The 12,890-nt window shown below is 48.2% G+C and overlaps 1 protein-coding gene across 1 annotated transcript in view; it reads right to left on the bottom strand.

Moving 5' to 3' along the window:
• SLC10A7 (solute carrier family 10 member 7) overlaps positions 1-12,890 on the bottom strand; it is a 205,552-nt gene that overhangs the window by 135,824 nt on the left and 56,838 nt on the right. The window contains exon 4 of the mRNA XM_088447969.1: positions 12,800-12,875. Within this exon, the coding sequence (XP_088304095.1) occupies positions 12,800-12,875 (76 nt within the window). The remainder of the gene's footprint in view (positions 1-12,799; positions 12,876-12,890) is intronic.

Genomic DNA, 12,890 nt, shown 5'->3' with positions numbered 1-12,890 from the left:
AAGTCTTCTTAGTACAAGAGTTGTGATGATGATGCCTCTATAGTTTACAAGACAACAGCAGAAGAGAGAAAGACCCTGGGAGCAGTGACGATAGGCGGAACAACTAGAACAGAATTGGCAGTCCTATCACTCTCCTAATTGAAGGCAAATAACAGGCACGCATCAAGTTTATACTGGTCAGTGTTCAATAGCATTGTAGAGGTCACTGGAGCTGCTAGCTATGCATTGCAAAAACACACTAGGGGGTTTATTTACTGAGGTGCAGGTTTATAAAAATGGAGATGTTGCCCATAGAAACCAATCAGATTCTACTTATCATTTATCTAGTACCTTCCAGAAGAGAATATTTAGAATCTGATTGGATGCTATGGGCAACACCTCCACTTCTATAAACCTGCACTATAGTAAATACACCCCTAGGACTCTGCAATTGCAACATAAGGGCAGAATCACAGTTAAACACAAGTCCATTACACGGACGGATATTACAATTTTATACACTGTGCATGCTCTTTAGTTGAGCATACACGACTTTGAGCAACTAAGGGTGATTCTGAGTCGTACACATAACTTTCAGCTAAGTGGGTGTATTTGAGTGGCAACTGGGTGCTTGTATCTAAGCCAAGTGCTATTAGGGTGTGTGTGCAGGCGGGATCATGGGCTATTCAGAGATGTACATATGTAGAAATTTGTTTTCAGATGGATCTCTTGCAGCAAAAAGAGAACTGGTGCAAATGTGTGCCCATAATGATGATGGCTACCTACACAAGTGGTGCGGCCACAGTGGATGTATACAAAGGGAAATCCACATTTATTTCCAAGCACAAATTCTAGTGCAGGAGCTTGCAGAGAACTGGGGTCCCTTAATGGGGTGCTGTAAGCTTAAATTTTTGATTAAAATATGAACAAAACCCTAATGCTCTAGAAACACACAGATTTGCAGTATATTGTTAATGTGGATAGCAAGCCTTTCTGTTTTTTATACACACATATGGCATGAATACTACAAATGCCATAGCGAAGCATAGTATTTTAAGTCAATGTTCTAATGAATGTGCTTGGCCACACCTCCACATCTGCCTACGCCTCTTCTAGCACCCGTGCCCAATGTATGTCTCGGCAGCCCAGAATACTGTCACGCAGCTGGTACCATGTACAACATGAGTAAAACCTAGCGCTGGCATATTTCTTTCCTGTTTTACTTATAATGCGCAAATATATTATTTAGCGCTGTATATTAAGCATAAGCAGTGTTTCCCACACTCAGTCCTCAAGGCACCCTAACAGTCCAGGTTTTAAGTATCTCCATATTTGAGCACACATGGTTAAATCAAAATGACAAGTACAAATTAAGGCATCTATGCTAAACTATGGATATCCTTAAAACCTGAAGTGTTAGGGTGCCTTAAGTACAGACTTTGCTAACCACTGTATTAAAGGAATCTGGATACAAGTAATAAAAAAATAAAAATGACATGAAAATAAAAGTAAAGATGTTCCTGCCTAAATTAATCTTCTAATTTTTACAAACATAGAAACAGCAGTCCTTATAATGGAGTGCCCTTGTATTCGCATAGCCACAAAATTATTATAAAACTTAACCTTTATTTGGTATTCGTTAATAAACAATTATGTTAAAATATGCAAAATAAAACTATAGATCCGTGGTGAAAGTTTAAAGGCTGTGACTAGTCTCTGTACCACTTTATTATTATGCTGCACTCAGTATCTATTATTCAGTTTATTATTTCAGTTCATATATGACAGTTATCAGCAGGTAACCGTTTTTAAAGACAATATGAGGATTTTAGAACTATCTACTCATCTCCACAGATTCATCAATTGTTAGTAATTATTCCAGCAGAACCGGTATGTAATGCCGGCAGCTATACAGGATACCGTCCGGGATAGCACCTGCCGGTATCCTGACTACATCCCATTCCGGCAGTATTCCACTTGATACTAAAAATATCTCTTATTCAGTTCTACAGGAAGAGTCTGTGTATCTTAAATAAGAATCAGAATCCATTAGATGTGTTTAATTTATTCGTAGTATTTACTATCACATTCTTCATCATATAAGCACAGTGAACTTTATATTCTATCTGTGCACTTGATTATCGTGATTCAGTTTTAATAGAGATCTTCAACCTGTGTCCACTGAATTTTGGAATCAAGTGGATTTATTCCAATGTTCACCTAACATGTAATCCACACTTCACATAACAGGTATGTAAGTATTGATTAGGGACTATTACATATCACTCCCAATATATTGGTAGCGGTTATGTTCCCGTCATACACAACTGTTCACATAAGTCTCCCACTACATATCGGGACCAAACTGGTCTCAGTGTTATTCATACTGTATAACATGAACATATCAGTGCTGCTGATTATGGACCCTATTCAATAACTTCGTACACTGCTTTTGCCTACTGATTCTGGTGATGCCGCCGCATTCATCCTAGTCAGTGGCTCCATATCACACTGATCTTCTAATGCAAAAGAAGTGGGGAGCACATGAATTGTAAGGTAGAGGAATAACAATTGTAGATGGTGGTGGGGAAGGTGTGTGTGTGTGGCTACGCTAAGGCCCACACGGGATGTAGTTCTGATCCAGTCGGTGGAGATGCCAGCGCTCAGAATCCCAACCACAGGCATTCCGACACTAAGTATTGGGGTTAAGGGGAGGGTCAGGGGTTCGGCACTAGGGTTAGGGTTAGGTTTAGGCTGCAGGAAGGAGCAAGGATTAGGTGTAGGGTCAGTATACTTTCTGGTAGGTGTCGGCATTGTAACCCAGTCGGGATGCCAGAGTCGGGATTCTGAGAGCCGGCACCCCGTACCCAACCTCCCCAGACATTATCAGCCAGCAATATTAAACTAGCTAATGGTGATTGGCATTTCCGTTCAGCTTCTGTTGAATCTTGAATTATAGTGACTGAACCTCCTTCCCTCTTCTGTTTCTAGAGTAGTCTGTCACATTTGTGACGCCACGACGCTTGTTTCGCTAACTTGGAGTAGCTATGTGCACAGTATTTTTTTTTGGCATAACGCTCGCTGTTGGGATCAAAGGCACATGAGATTAGAGGAGTAACAATGGGGCAGATGTATGAAGCAGTGGTTCATACAGCTACCCCAATGTTACTTGCCAATATCGCAGCATGAGACATTAAAAAAAAAAAAAAAAAATTATATATATATATATACACACATACATATATATATATATATATATATATATATATATATATATACACACACATACACATATATATACACACACACACTTGCACAGCTCTTCGGGAGATACTTGCTATAGATAATATGAGATATGGTAAGAACTTGTTATCTCTATTTCTACGAAGTCCATAGGGTTCCACAGGATACCTTGGGGTATAGGTGTGATGTCAGTCGCAGGGCACCAAAGAGTTAAGCTTTCAGCCTCCCAGGATGCACTAGGTCCCCCTCCTATACCCCGCCCCCGAGCCAAGGCACCTCAGTTAGTTACCAAGCCATAGGCCGGAGGAGGAGAAGGAAGAGAGAGAACAAAGATCTGGACACATACAAGAATCACATTCTCACCAGAGGGAGACGGAAAACCGGTGACCAGAGCAAAGCCCATCTGCAGCACAGGTGCAACAGGGCGGGAGTCCTGTGGAACCCTATGGACTTCGTAGAAATAGAGATAACAAGGGTAAGTTCTTACCATATCTCATATTTTCTACTTCAGGGTCCATAGGGTATCCACAGGATACCTTGGGGATGTCCCAAAGCAGTATCCTTTAAGGGTGGGGACGCTCCTGTGCAGAAAGGAGAATCCGCCGCCCGAAGGAAGCATCCTGAGAGGTGAAGGTGTCAAACCTGTAATACCTCACGAAGGTATGGACAGAGGACCACGTAGCAGCCTTGCAGATCTGGACTGCAGAGGCACCACGTCGAGCTGCCCACGAAGGACCCACAGACCTAGTGGAATGAGCCTTCAGAGAAGGAGGAACCGGTAGGCCTTCATGAAGATAAGCTTCAGAAATAGCCATACGGATCCAGGCTGCCAAAGTTTGCTTTGAAGCAGGCCAACCCTTTTTACGGAAGCCATAGAGGATAAACAAAGCGTCCGACTTCCTAAACGAAGAAGTGCGGTCAACATAAGTCCTTAAGGCCCGCACAACATCCAAAGAGGCCTCACCCACGGAAAGACCCGGTGAGTTAAAGGCCGGAACAACGATTTCCTCGTTAACATGAAACTGGGAAACAACTTTGGGAAGAAACTCGGGACGAGTGCGGAGTACTGCCCTGTTCCCATGAAAAACCAAGAAAGGGGGTCTACAAGAAAGAGCCCCTAACTCAGAAACACGTCTGGCCGAAGCAATAGCCAGAAGGAAAACAGTCTTAGCTGTTAGCCATTTAAGATCCACTGATCCCAGTGGTTCAAACGGCGGTCCTTGGAGAGCCCTCAGGACCACAGCCAAATCCCAAGGCGCCACAGGTGGAACAAAGGGCGGCTGAATGCGGACAACACCTTGCATAAAGGTGCGCACATCCGGGATTGTAGCAATCCTACGGTGAAACCAGACAGACAGGGCCGAAACCTGTACCTTCAAAGAAGCAAGGCGAAGCCCATGATCTAGTCCCGCTTGCAGGAAGGCGAGAATCCGAGACAGACGAAACTCCCGCGGTGCATAACCTCTAGGTCGACACCACTGGAAGAACGTATGCCACACGCGATGGTATATCCTCGCGGAAGATGGTTTCCGAGCTCGCAACATGGTACGCACCACAGAGCTGGAAAACCCCCGGGACCTCAGCATGGCCGTCTCAACAGCCACGCCGTCAAAGACAGCCGAGTCAGGTCCGGGTGACGACAAGGACCCTGAGACAGGAGGTCCGGTCGTAGCGGCAACCGCAGAGGACTGTCCACGGACAGACCCTGAAGGTCTGAGAACCAGTGCCGTCTGGGCCACGCGGGAGCTATCAACAGGAGCGTCCCTCCTTCCTGTTTGAATTTCCGGATTACCCGTGGAAGAAGGGAGACCGGAGGGAACAGGTATGCGAACCGGAACGTCCACCGGACGGACAGAGCATCCACCAGAGACGCCCCTTCGTCTCTTGTGCGAGACCCGTACACCGGCAACTTGTTGTTGTGCCAGGACGCCATGAGGTCGATCTCTGGAAGACCCCATCTGTCCACCAGTAGTTGAAAAACGTCCGGGTGCAGGGACCATTCCCCCGGATGAACGTCCTGGCGACTTAGAAAGTCCGCCTCCCAATTGAGCACTCCCGGGATGAAGACCGCTGATATGGCCGGAAGATTGCGCTCCGCCCAAACCAGGATCCGAGACACTTCTACGAGAGCCGCCCGGCTTCGGGTTCCTCCTTGCCTGTTTATGTAGGCCACGGTGGTAGCGTTGTCCGACTGGACCTGTACCGGGTGACCCTGGAGAAACCGATGTGCCTGCTGGAGAGCATTGAAGACCGCACGGAGTTCCAATATATTGATTGGAAGCTCCGCTTCTGTCGGCGTCCACCTGCCCTGGAACAGATGTGGACCCGAAACTGCTCCCCAGCCCCGAAGACTGGCGTCCGTTGTCCACAGGACCCAATTTGGAACCCAGAACAGACATCCCTCGCTGAGGTGGGTCGTCTGTAACCACCAAGCAAGGGACAGGCGAACCTCCGGGGTGAACACAATCGTCTGGGACTTCAGAGACTGAGGCAGCCCGTTCCACTTTGACAGGATCAGGTGCTGCAGAGGTCTGGAGTGAAACTGGGCATATTCCACCATGTCGAACACCGACACCATGGAGCCCAGTAACCTCATCGCCGAGTGTAGAGACACCCGGCGGCTGTGCAGACAACTGCGCACCCTTGACTGTAAAGCAGAGATCTTTTCCTCCGTCACGAAGATCTTTTGCTGTCCCGAGTCCAATAAGGCTCCAAGATGCAGAATCCTCCGAGACGGGATTAGAGTGGACTTCTGCCAGTTGATTAGCCAGCCGTGCCGTTGCAGCAGGGCAATGGTCAGGTCCAAGTGGCGTAACAGGAGCTCTGGAGATCCTGCCACCAATAACAGGTCGTCCAAGTACGGCAACATGCGGACTCCCTGCAGCCGCAGAAAAGCCGCCATGACCGCCATCACCTTGGTGAAAACACGTGGTGCTGTCGCCAGGCCAAAAGGTAACGCCCGAAACTGGAAGTGGTCGCTGCGGATTGCAAACCTGAGGAACTGTTGATGGCGCAAAAGAATAGGGACATGCAGATAAGCGTCCTGTATGTCCAATGACACCATGTAGTCCCCAGGTTCCAGTGCCAGAATGATGGACCGTAGGGTCTCCATCCGAAACTTCGGTACCCGCAAAGACTTGTTGAGTGCTTTGAGGTTGAGAATCGGACGATACGACCCATTGGGTTTCTGTACCAAAAAAAGATTTGAATAGAAACCCTGGCCCCTCTGGGAGAATGGAACAGGCACTATAACTCCAGCCTGGAGCATAGTGTGCAATACCTTCCGCAGATCCGTAGCCTTGTTCCGGTCTGATGGTAGACCGGTGGTGAAGAATCGAGCCGGGGGTCTGTGCCGGAAGGAGAGGGCGTACCCGTGGGAGACCACCTCCAGAACCCAAGTGTCTGTCGTAGTGACCGACCAACACTGGGCGAACTGCAGCAGGCGGCCTCCCACCCTGGGATCCCCCAAAGTGAGGCCCGGACCGTCAGGCCGCAGGCTTGTCATCTGGCTTGGGGGCCGGACGTCTGGTACTCCATGCCTGCTTCCGGGGCTTGACCGATTTCCTAGGGCCAGCCTGACGAGGAAACGACTGTGGTTTGGGCCTGCCCTGGGCCCTAGATGACCGAAAGGACGATGGTCCAGAACCAGAAGGAGCAGCGGCCGACGGGAGACAAGCCGATTTGGCTGCCGCCAGCGTGGCCACAATCTTATCCAGATCCGGACCGAAGAGAACTTCCAGACCCTTCTTGGAATCTGCGTCCGCCTTCCAGGATCGCAGCCACAAAGTGCGACGAGCAGCTACCGCTGCTGAAGAAATTCTAGACGCCAGAGTACTAATGTCTAGAGCCGCCTCGTTGATGTAGGTGGCCGAATCACGGAGATTGCCAATCAACTCCGCCTGTTCGGCCGGACAGTCGGAATCAAAAGAAGCCTCTAATGAATCCGCCCAGCGCTTCATCGCTCTGGCAACCCAGCAAATGGCCATAGCCGGCCGTGCTGCCCCCCCGCAAGGGAATAAGCGGACTTCAGGCAGATTTCCACCTTGCGGTCCGTGGCATCCTTAAGGGAGGACATGGATGGCATCGGCAATGTGGCACTACGGACAAGACGGGTCACGTGAGAATCCACCTGTGGAGGGGATTCCCACTTAGCAAAATAATTATCCGCGAACGGATAAGCCACCGCCAGGCGTCGCTGCGGTTGGTATCTTTTGCCAGGCTGTTTCCACGCCTCCTCTAAATGGTCCACCAACTGACCCGAAAGAGGAAAGACTGTGGCATCGCCCTTCACATCTTTGAAAAAGGCATACTTAGACTTAGCCGCTGGGGGAACTTCGACCTCAATCACCAAGGCTGTGCGGACCGCCCGAATAAGTCCAGGAATATATACTTTGGACTTAGCATCAGCGTCCTTAGTATGGAGAGGTTCCTGATCGTAAGGATCCAGAATCTCCCCATCATCAGACGTCCCTTCGTCATCCTCATAAGGAGCGGGCAGAGACGCCACCGGCCGTTTATGAGGCCGCATCACAGACTCCCCTTGCAACACATCCGACAAGTGCTGTACAGAACTAGTCAGGGAGTTAACCCACGCTGGCTCCAGAGAAACCGGGAGCGGGGAAATAGGGAGACTGTGGGGTACCACCAATTGTCGTGGGAAACCCTGCATGGGGACAAACCCATCGGAGTAAACGCGGGCTGCGGAGCTAACTGGCCCACTAAAGCTGTTAGCGCCTGAGCGAAACAAGCCCAGGGCGGTTCCTGTACCGGTGCTGTAACCGTAAGAGGCCGCGCCATGGACAAACACTGCCGGCAAAGGCCCCCTGCGCTACCCTCCCCCTCCGCTAACGGTACTTTACACGTGGTACACTGTAGCCGGAGGGGAAAATCACTTTCAGACATGATGGCACCACGTATGTGACCCCTCTCACCAATTATATATTAAATAGGCGAGAGACCACCCTGCAGCACCGCACCGCAAGGGCTTAGCAGAAAAAACAGGGACAGTAATAAAGCTGACAGTCTTGAGAAGAAAAGTTACAGGCAGCAGCGCTAGCACAGTCACATACAATGCAAAGAAAATCAATTCCTGCACTAACAGCGCTGATCACTCAACTACACAGACACAGGGCCTGGTAGGACACAGCGCTGCATACACAGACCTGACCACAGCGGAGGAGAGGTATGCAGGGGGACCCAGACCACGATGCTTCCAATGCAGGCTTCCAGCAGCGTTCACCATGCTTCTGAAAAGATGGCCGCCGAGGAGCAGAGAGAAGGCTGGCCTGGGGGAGGAGCGCTGACAGAGGGCCAGTCAGCACAGTGCAGAGAGGGCTGTGTGCAGCGGGGGAGGCGCCGGCTGTGAGACAGGGAAGGCGCGCTCCCCTGGCATGCATTTAACCCCTGGGACGCCGCAGCGCTACCGCTCTGCTGCGGTCCGCTGTCCCAGGGGGTAGTGGAAGCGCAGGTTGGTCGCCTGGCTCCACGCTGCAGCCAGTCCCCAGGGAGCCCCCTGCCTGGGGACTTAGGACCATGTGATCAGCGGGGACCCACCGCGGGACCCCGCTGCTTACCTCTGTCCCCCTTGAATCCGGCCATGGTCGGGAACATCTGGGGTCACCGCTAGCTGTGACCCCAGATGCCCACCAGCATCCCCGGATCAGTACCGGCGTTCTGGTACCGGCGGGGTGTAGGGAAGACAGCATGGACGTCAGGACTGACTGTCCATGCTGTTCATCCAGATGTGCAGCCACAGCTGCATGAAGAAAAAGCTTCAGGGGCTCTTCTAGCCCCCACTCCAACAGGTGCACCCGACTCCGGCCGGGCACCAAACTAAACTGAGGTGCCTTGGCTCGGGGGCGGGGTATAGGAGGGGGACCTAGTGCATCCTGGGAGGCTGAAAGCTTAACTCTTTGGTGCCCTGCGACTGACATCACACCTATACCCCAAGGTATCCTGTGGAACCCTATGGACCCTGAAGTAGAAATATATATATATAAGGAGGGAGTTGCATCCTCTTCTGTATATTTAAGCATGTTTCTAGGCACACTTTGTCCGATGCAGTGGTGGAACGAGCGGCGGTGCAAGGGCCCATAGCCTTCATCGCCGCTGCATCCGTCGCCAGTGTCCCCCAGGCCCCACAGTATTTAAGTGTAGTGTGGACTGCAGTGAGAACAGTCCGCACTACACAGTAACAAACACCGCGGTGGCTGTGTATTTGTTATAGCAGCCAATGAGAGTCAGACAGACTCATTGGCTGCTGCGTTCACGGAGGGAGCAGGGCTGGAGCTCACTCATGAGCTCCACCTTCCGGTTCCCACAGTGGGTGATGGGACAGACGTCAGGAAGTCTCTCCCATCGTGCAGAGCGGGAGAACACAGGAGTTGACGGCGGCGGGCGCAGGAGCGGGGATGCAGGTAAGTGTGTTTTAGGTTTTTTTGTGTGCATTTGTCCTATATATGTAGGGGGGCACTGTATTAGGGTCACTGCATACTATAGGGGGGCCACTACTGGGAGCACTGCATAGGGGGGACCACTACTGGGGGCACTGCATAGGGGGGACCACTACTGGGGGCACTGCATAGGGGGGACCACTACTGGGGGCACTGCATAGGGGGGACCACTACTGGGGGCACTGCATAGGGGGGACTACTGAGGGCACTGCATAAGGAGACCACCACTACTGGGGGCACTGCATAGGGGGGCCCAAAGCATATTCTTGCTCCTGAGCCCACCACTCTCTAGTTCCGCCACTGGTCCGATGTCAAGGTAAATAAAAGCTTCACAAAAAAAAGGGACACATGTACTAAAGGCAGTCCAGATGTTCTTTAACTCTCATTATTAATGTAAGCCATAATTGTAGTTAAACAGGGTTTTAAAAGGAAAACCGGACAAGTTATATTCAGTGAAAGGTGTGATTCTATAGGGGTTGGACTTCTGATGCGACGTTCACACAACTGCCTCTCTGAAAACCACAGTTTGTGGAGGCGTCTACAGAGTGCGAGCGTGGATCCTGCTAAGGGCAAACCATCTAGGTGCAACAGTAAGGCACTCACTCCATAAAGGAGGTCCAGTGTGCTAATTAATTGTTCTGTCATTACCAGCTGATGGGATCACTACAGACCCTGGAGAAAAATTGTATGTGATCATTTAAAAGCCAAAATCACTACACACAGATTTGTCAAATTAATTTTAAGAACTCTAAAGGTGCTTAGAAGATTTCTTGTATTTAAAAAAAAAAAAACCTTCCCCATTTGATTTTTGTGCAATTAGCAATAATAGGTGCCATGGATGTTTTTCTGAGTGATAATAGATGTGACACAAATTACGTGCCCATAAGTAATTCTCCGCTACCTTTGATCTGCAGCCCTGAATGAATTAAGTTGCTTTCCGTAGCTGGCCTCTGGGACTCGCTCAGAATCAGACATCTGGCTACTTTGCTGTTTTAGACTAATCCAGCCCCAAAGGATTATGGTAGAGAAAATGACATGGAGACAAGAGGGCCCTAACAAAAGGAGTGAATGTCAGCAGTGTACACTAGAAGGGTTGTTAACCCACTCAGGGAATGGCAGCAGCAGATGAGAACACAGCAATGATCTGAAACAGGGAACATCTCTCTGTTCAACCTTTTGGATGTAAAGAGTATCTTATAATCAGGAGAATTGTACTATTCCATTAGCTCATGTGAGGAAATAATAATAAAACAGAGAAATATACATACAGTATACACACACTCACTTGGCTATCAATCCTACCGAGGCTAAAATCAGGAAGTAACAACCATTTACAAACGGTGACATCATTGGATTCTAGTACATTGAGGCCGCTTCCTGACAAACACTGGTTCAGCCCATAAAACAATGGGTAGATGGCAGGGCCATTTTACTGCGGTTCTTGGGCCTGAGCAAACCTCTTTGGGGAGAAAAGCATTAAAGAAAGAGCTTTCCTTCTCCACGATGTCCAACTGTGCACATTAGCGCTCATCACCGGAAGGAATCTCGCACCACTATAGGGTGCAAGGGAACACGAGCAAATACACAGCCCTGCAAAGTGCCTTCACGACCGTCGCGAGAGGCACATTGTGGAGAACTGAATTGGCCAATGCTTGCATCCTCCTAAGGTATGGGCAGATATCCAAGGTAAGTGGCAGCCACAATGCTGTTTTCTGGCTTAGCGCAGCGCTAACAGCATCGCGGCCACACTTTAGTGACTAAACACCCAGCTTAAGGCAAAGTAACCAGCATTCTCTGACTTAAGTGGTTCTAGCCGGGCTTAAGATCATGGTCAATTGAAAAGATTCGGGAACTCTATCAACATCGCGCTAAATTTAATCGCCCCCCCCCCCAATCATGAATGGAAAATACAGGTATTCGGAACTGCTGCGCAATCTTAACCCACAATATAACTACATATATGCAGACTGTGGTACAGCACAGAAAACCTAATGTGTATTTCTTCATGTACTAACCAGACTGGAAGCAATTATGCTGCTACCTATTCAAAGGTAAAATTAAGTATTAGCCAAAGAGTCCATTTAACAAATGTGTCTAAGAGAAGATGGTAAAAACTGAATTGCTTTAATTAAGGATCAACTTTTTGACAAACGAACCTCTCAGACATCATGCAAGTATGATATGGAGCCCATCTAGTATACCCCACCTGAAAGTAGTGATTATCATAAATTGGGTAAAACAAAAACTATAGCTGCATACACACACAACGATTTTTTTAATAATTATCGTTAAACGATATCGTTTAACGATAATTGATGGCAAAAATCGTTCACTTTCTGAGTCAAACGATGAACGATTATCGTTCATGCGCGTTCACGTTTGTAGTTTGTCGTTTAGTCAGACTTGTCAACTCAACGATTTTCATTAAGGGAATATGCAAAAATCGTTTGTAGTTCATAAAAATCGTTCATGACATTTAGTAAATGAACAACTTTAGTAAACGATTTTAGTAAATTTTTTCAAGGGAAAAAATCGTTTACTCAAATCGTTCTTTAAAAAAATCGTTGTGTGTGTATGCAGCTTATAAGATTGTGAAAGATTTTGTCAGGGAAGTCATTGGGTTTTTATTAAGCACATGAATGGTCACTTGATAGACATATCTATCATAACTGGGGGGGTTTTGGACTGAGGACATTGTTGGCATACACAGAAGGCACTGTGTATTGCCATGGTATTAGAGCACTGCATTTAGCTAAAATAAGGCCATCCTTTAAAATGTACACTGTCATATTTTTAGTCCCTGCATTACCATTTCAAAACCTGGTAATTATACTGATTGAGACTCTTCAATGAACATGGTGAACTCATAGAATTCACACGATAATACCAGGAAGTGTTCCTGGCTCAGGACTAGACATGAATATACATTTGCAATACATAGATGTGGGTTCTTCTCATGAGCTGGATGAAGCATTAGGGAGTCAAGGGGGAAAAAAATAACAGTATGTGATAAGCCAGTAAACTACCATAAAAATATAATGAGTATTGTAAAGTTGTCAGTAAACAAAACAGTCATCAAGCTATTATATGCAATGCAGTAAGTAACACAGAGATGGAACACTCACCTCATTACCACCGACAGCTTTGGTCAAGATCACTGCTGAGGAAACCGGAGGAGGCATACAGCTTACTGTCTGCAGACTAGAACACAAGGAG

Source organism: Taudactylus pleione, unplaced genomic scaffold, assembly GCF_031769625.1.
Source record: "Taudactylus pleione unplaced genomic scaffold, aTauple2 ptg000021l, whole genome shotgun sequence".
Taxonomy (NCBI): Eukaryota; Metazoa; Chordata; class Amphibia; order Anura; family Myobatrachidae; genus Taudactylus; species Taudactylus pleione.
Note: the sequence above shows the minus strand (reverse complement) of the source record. Positions and strands in the feature narration are given on the sequence as shown.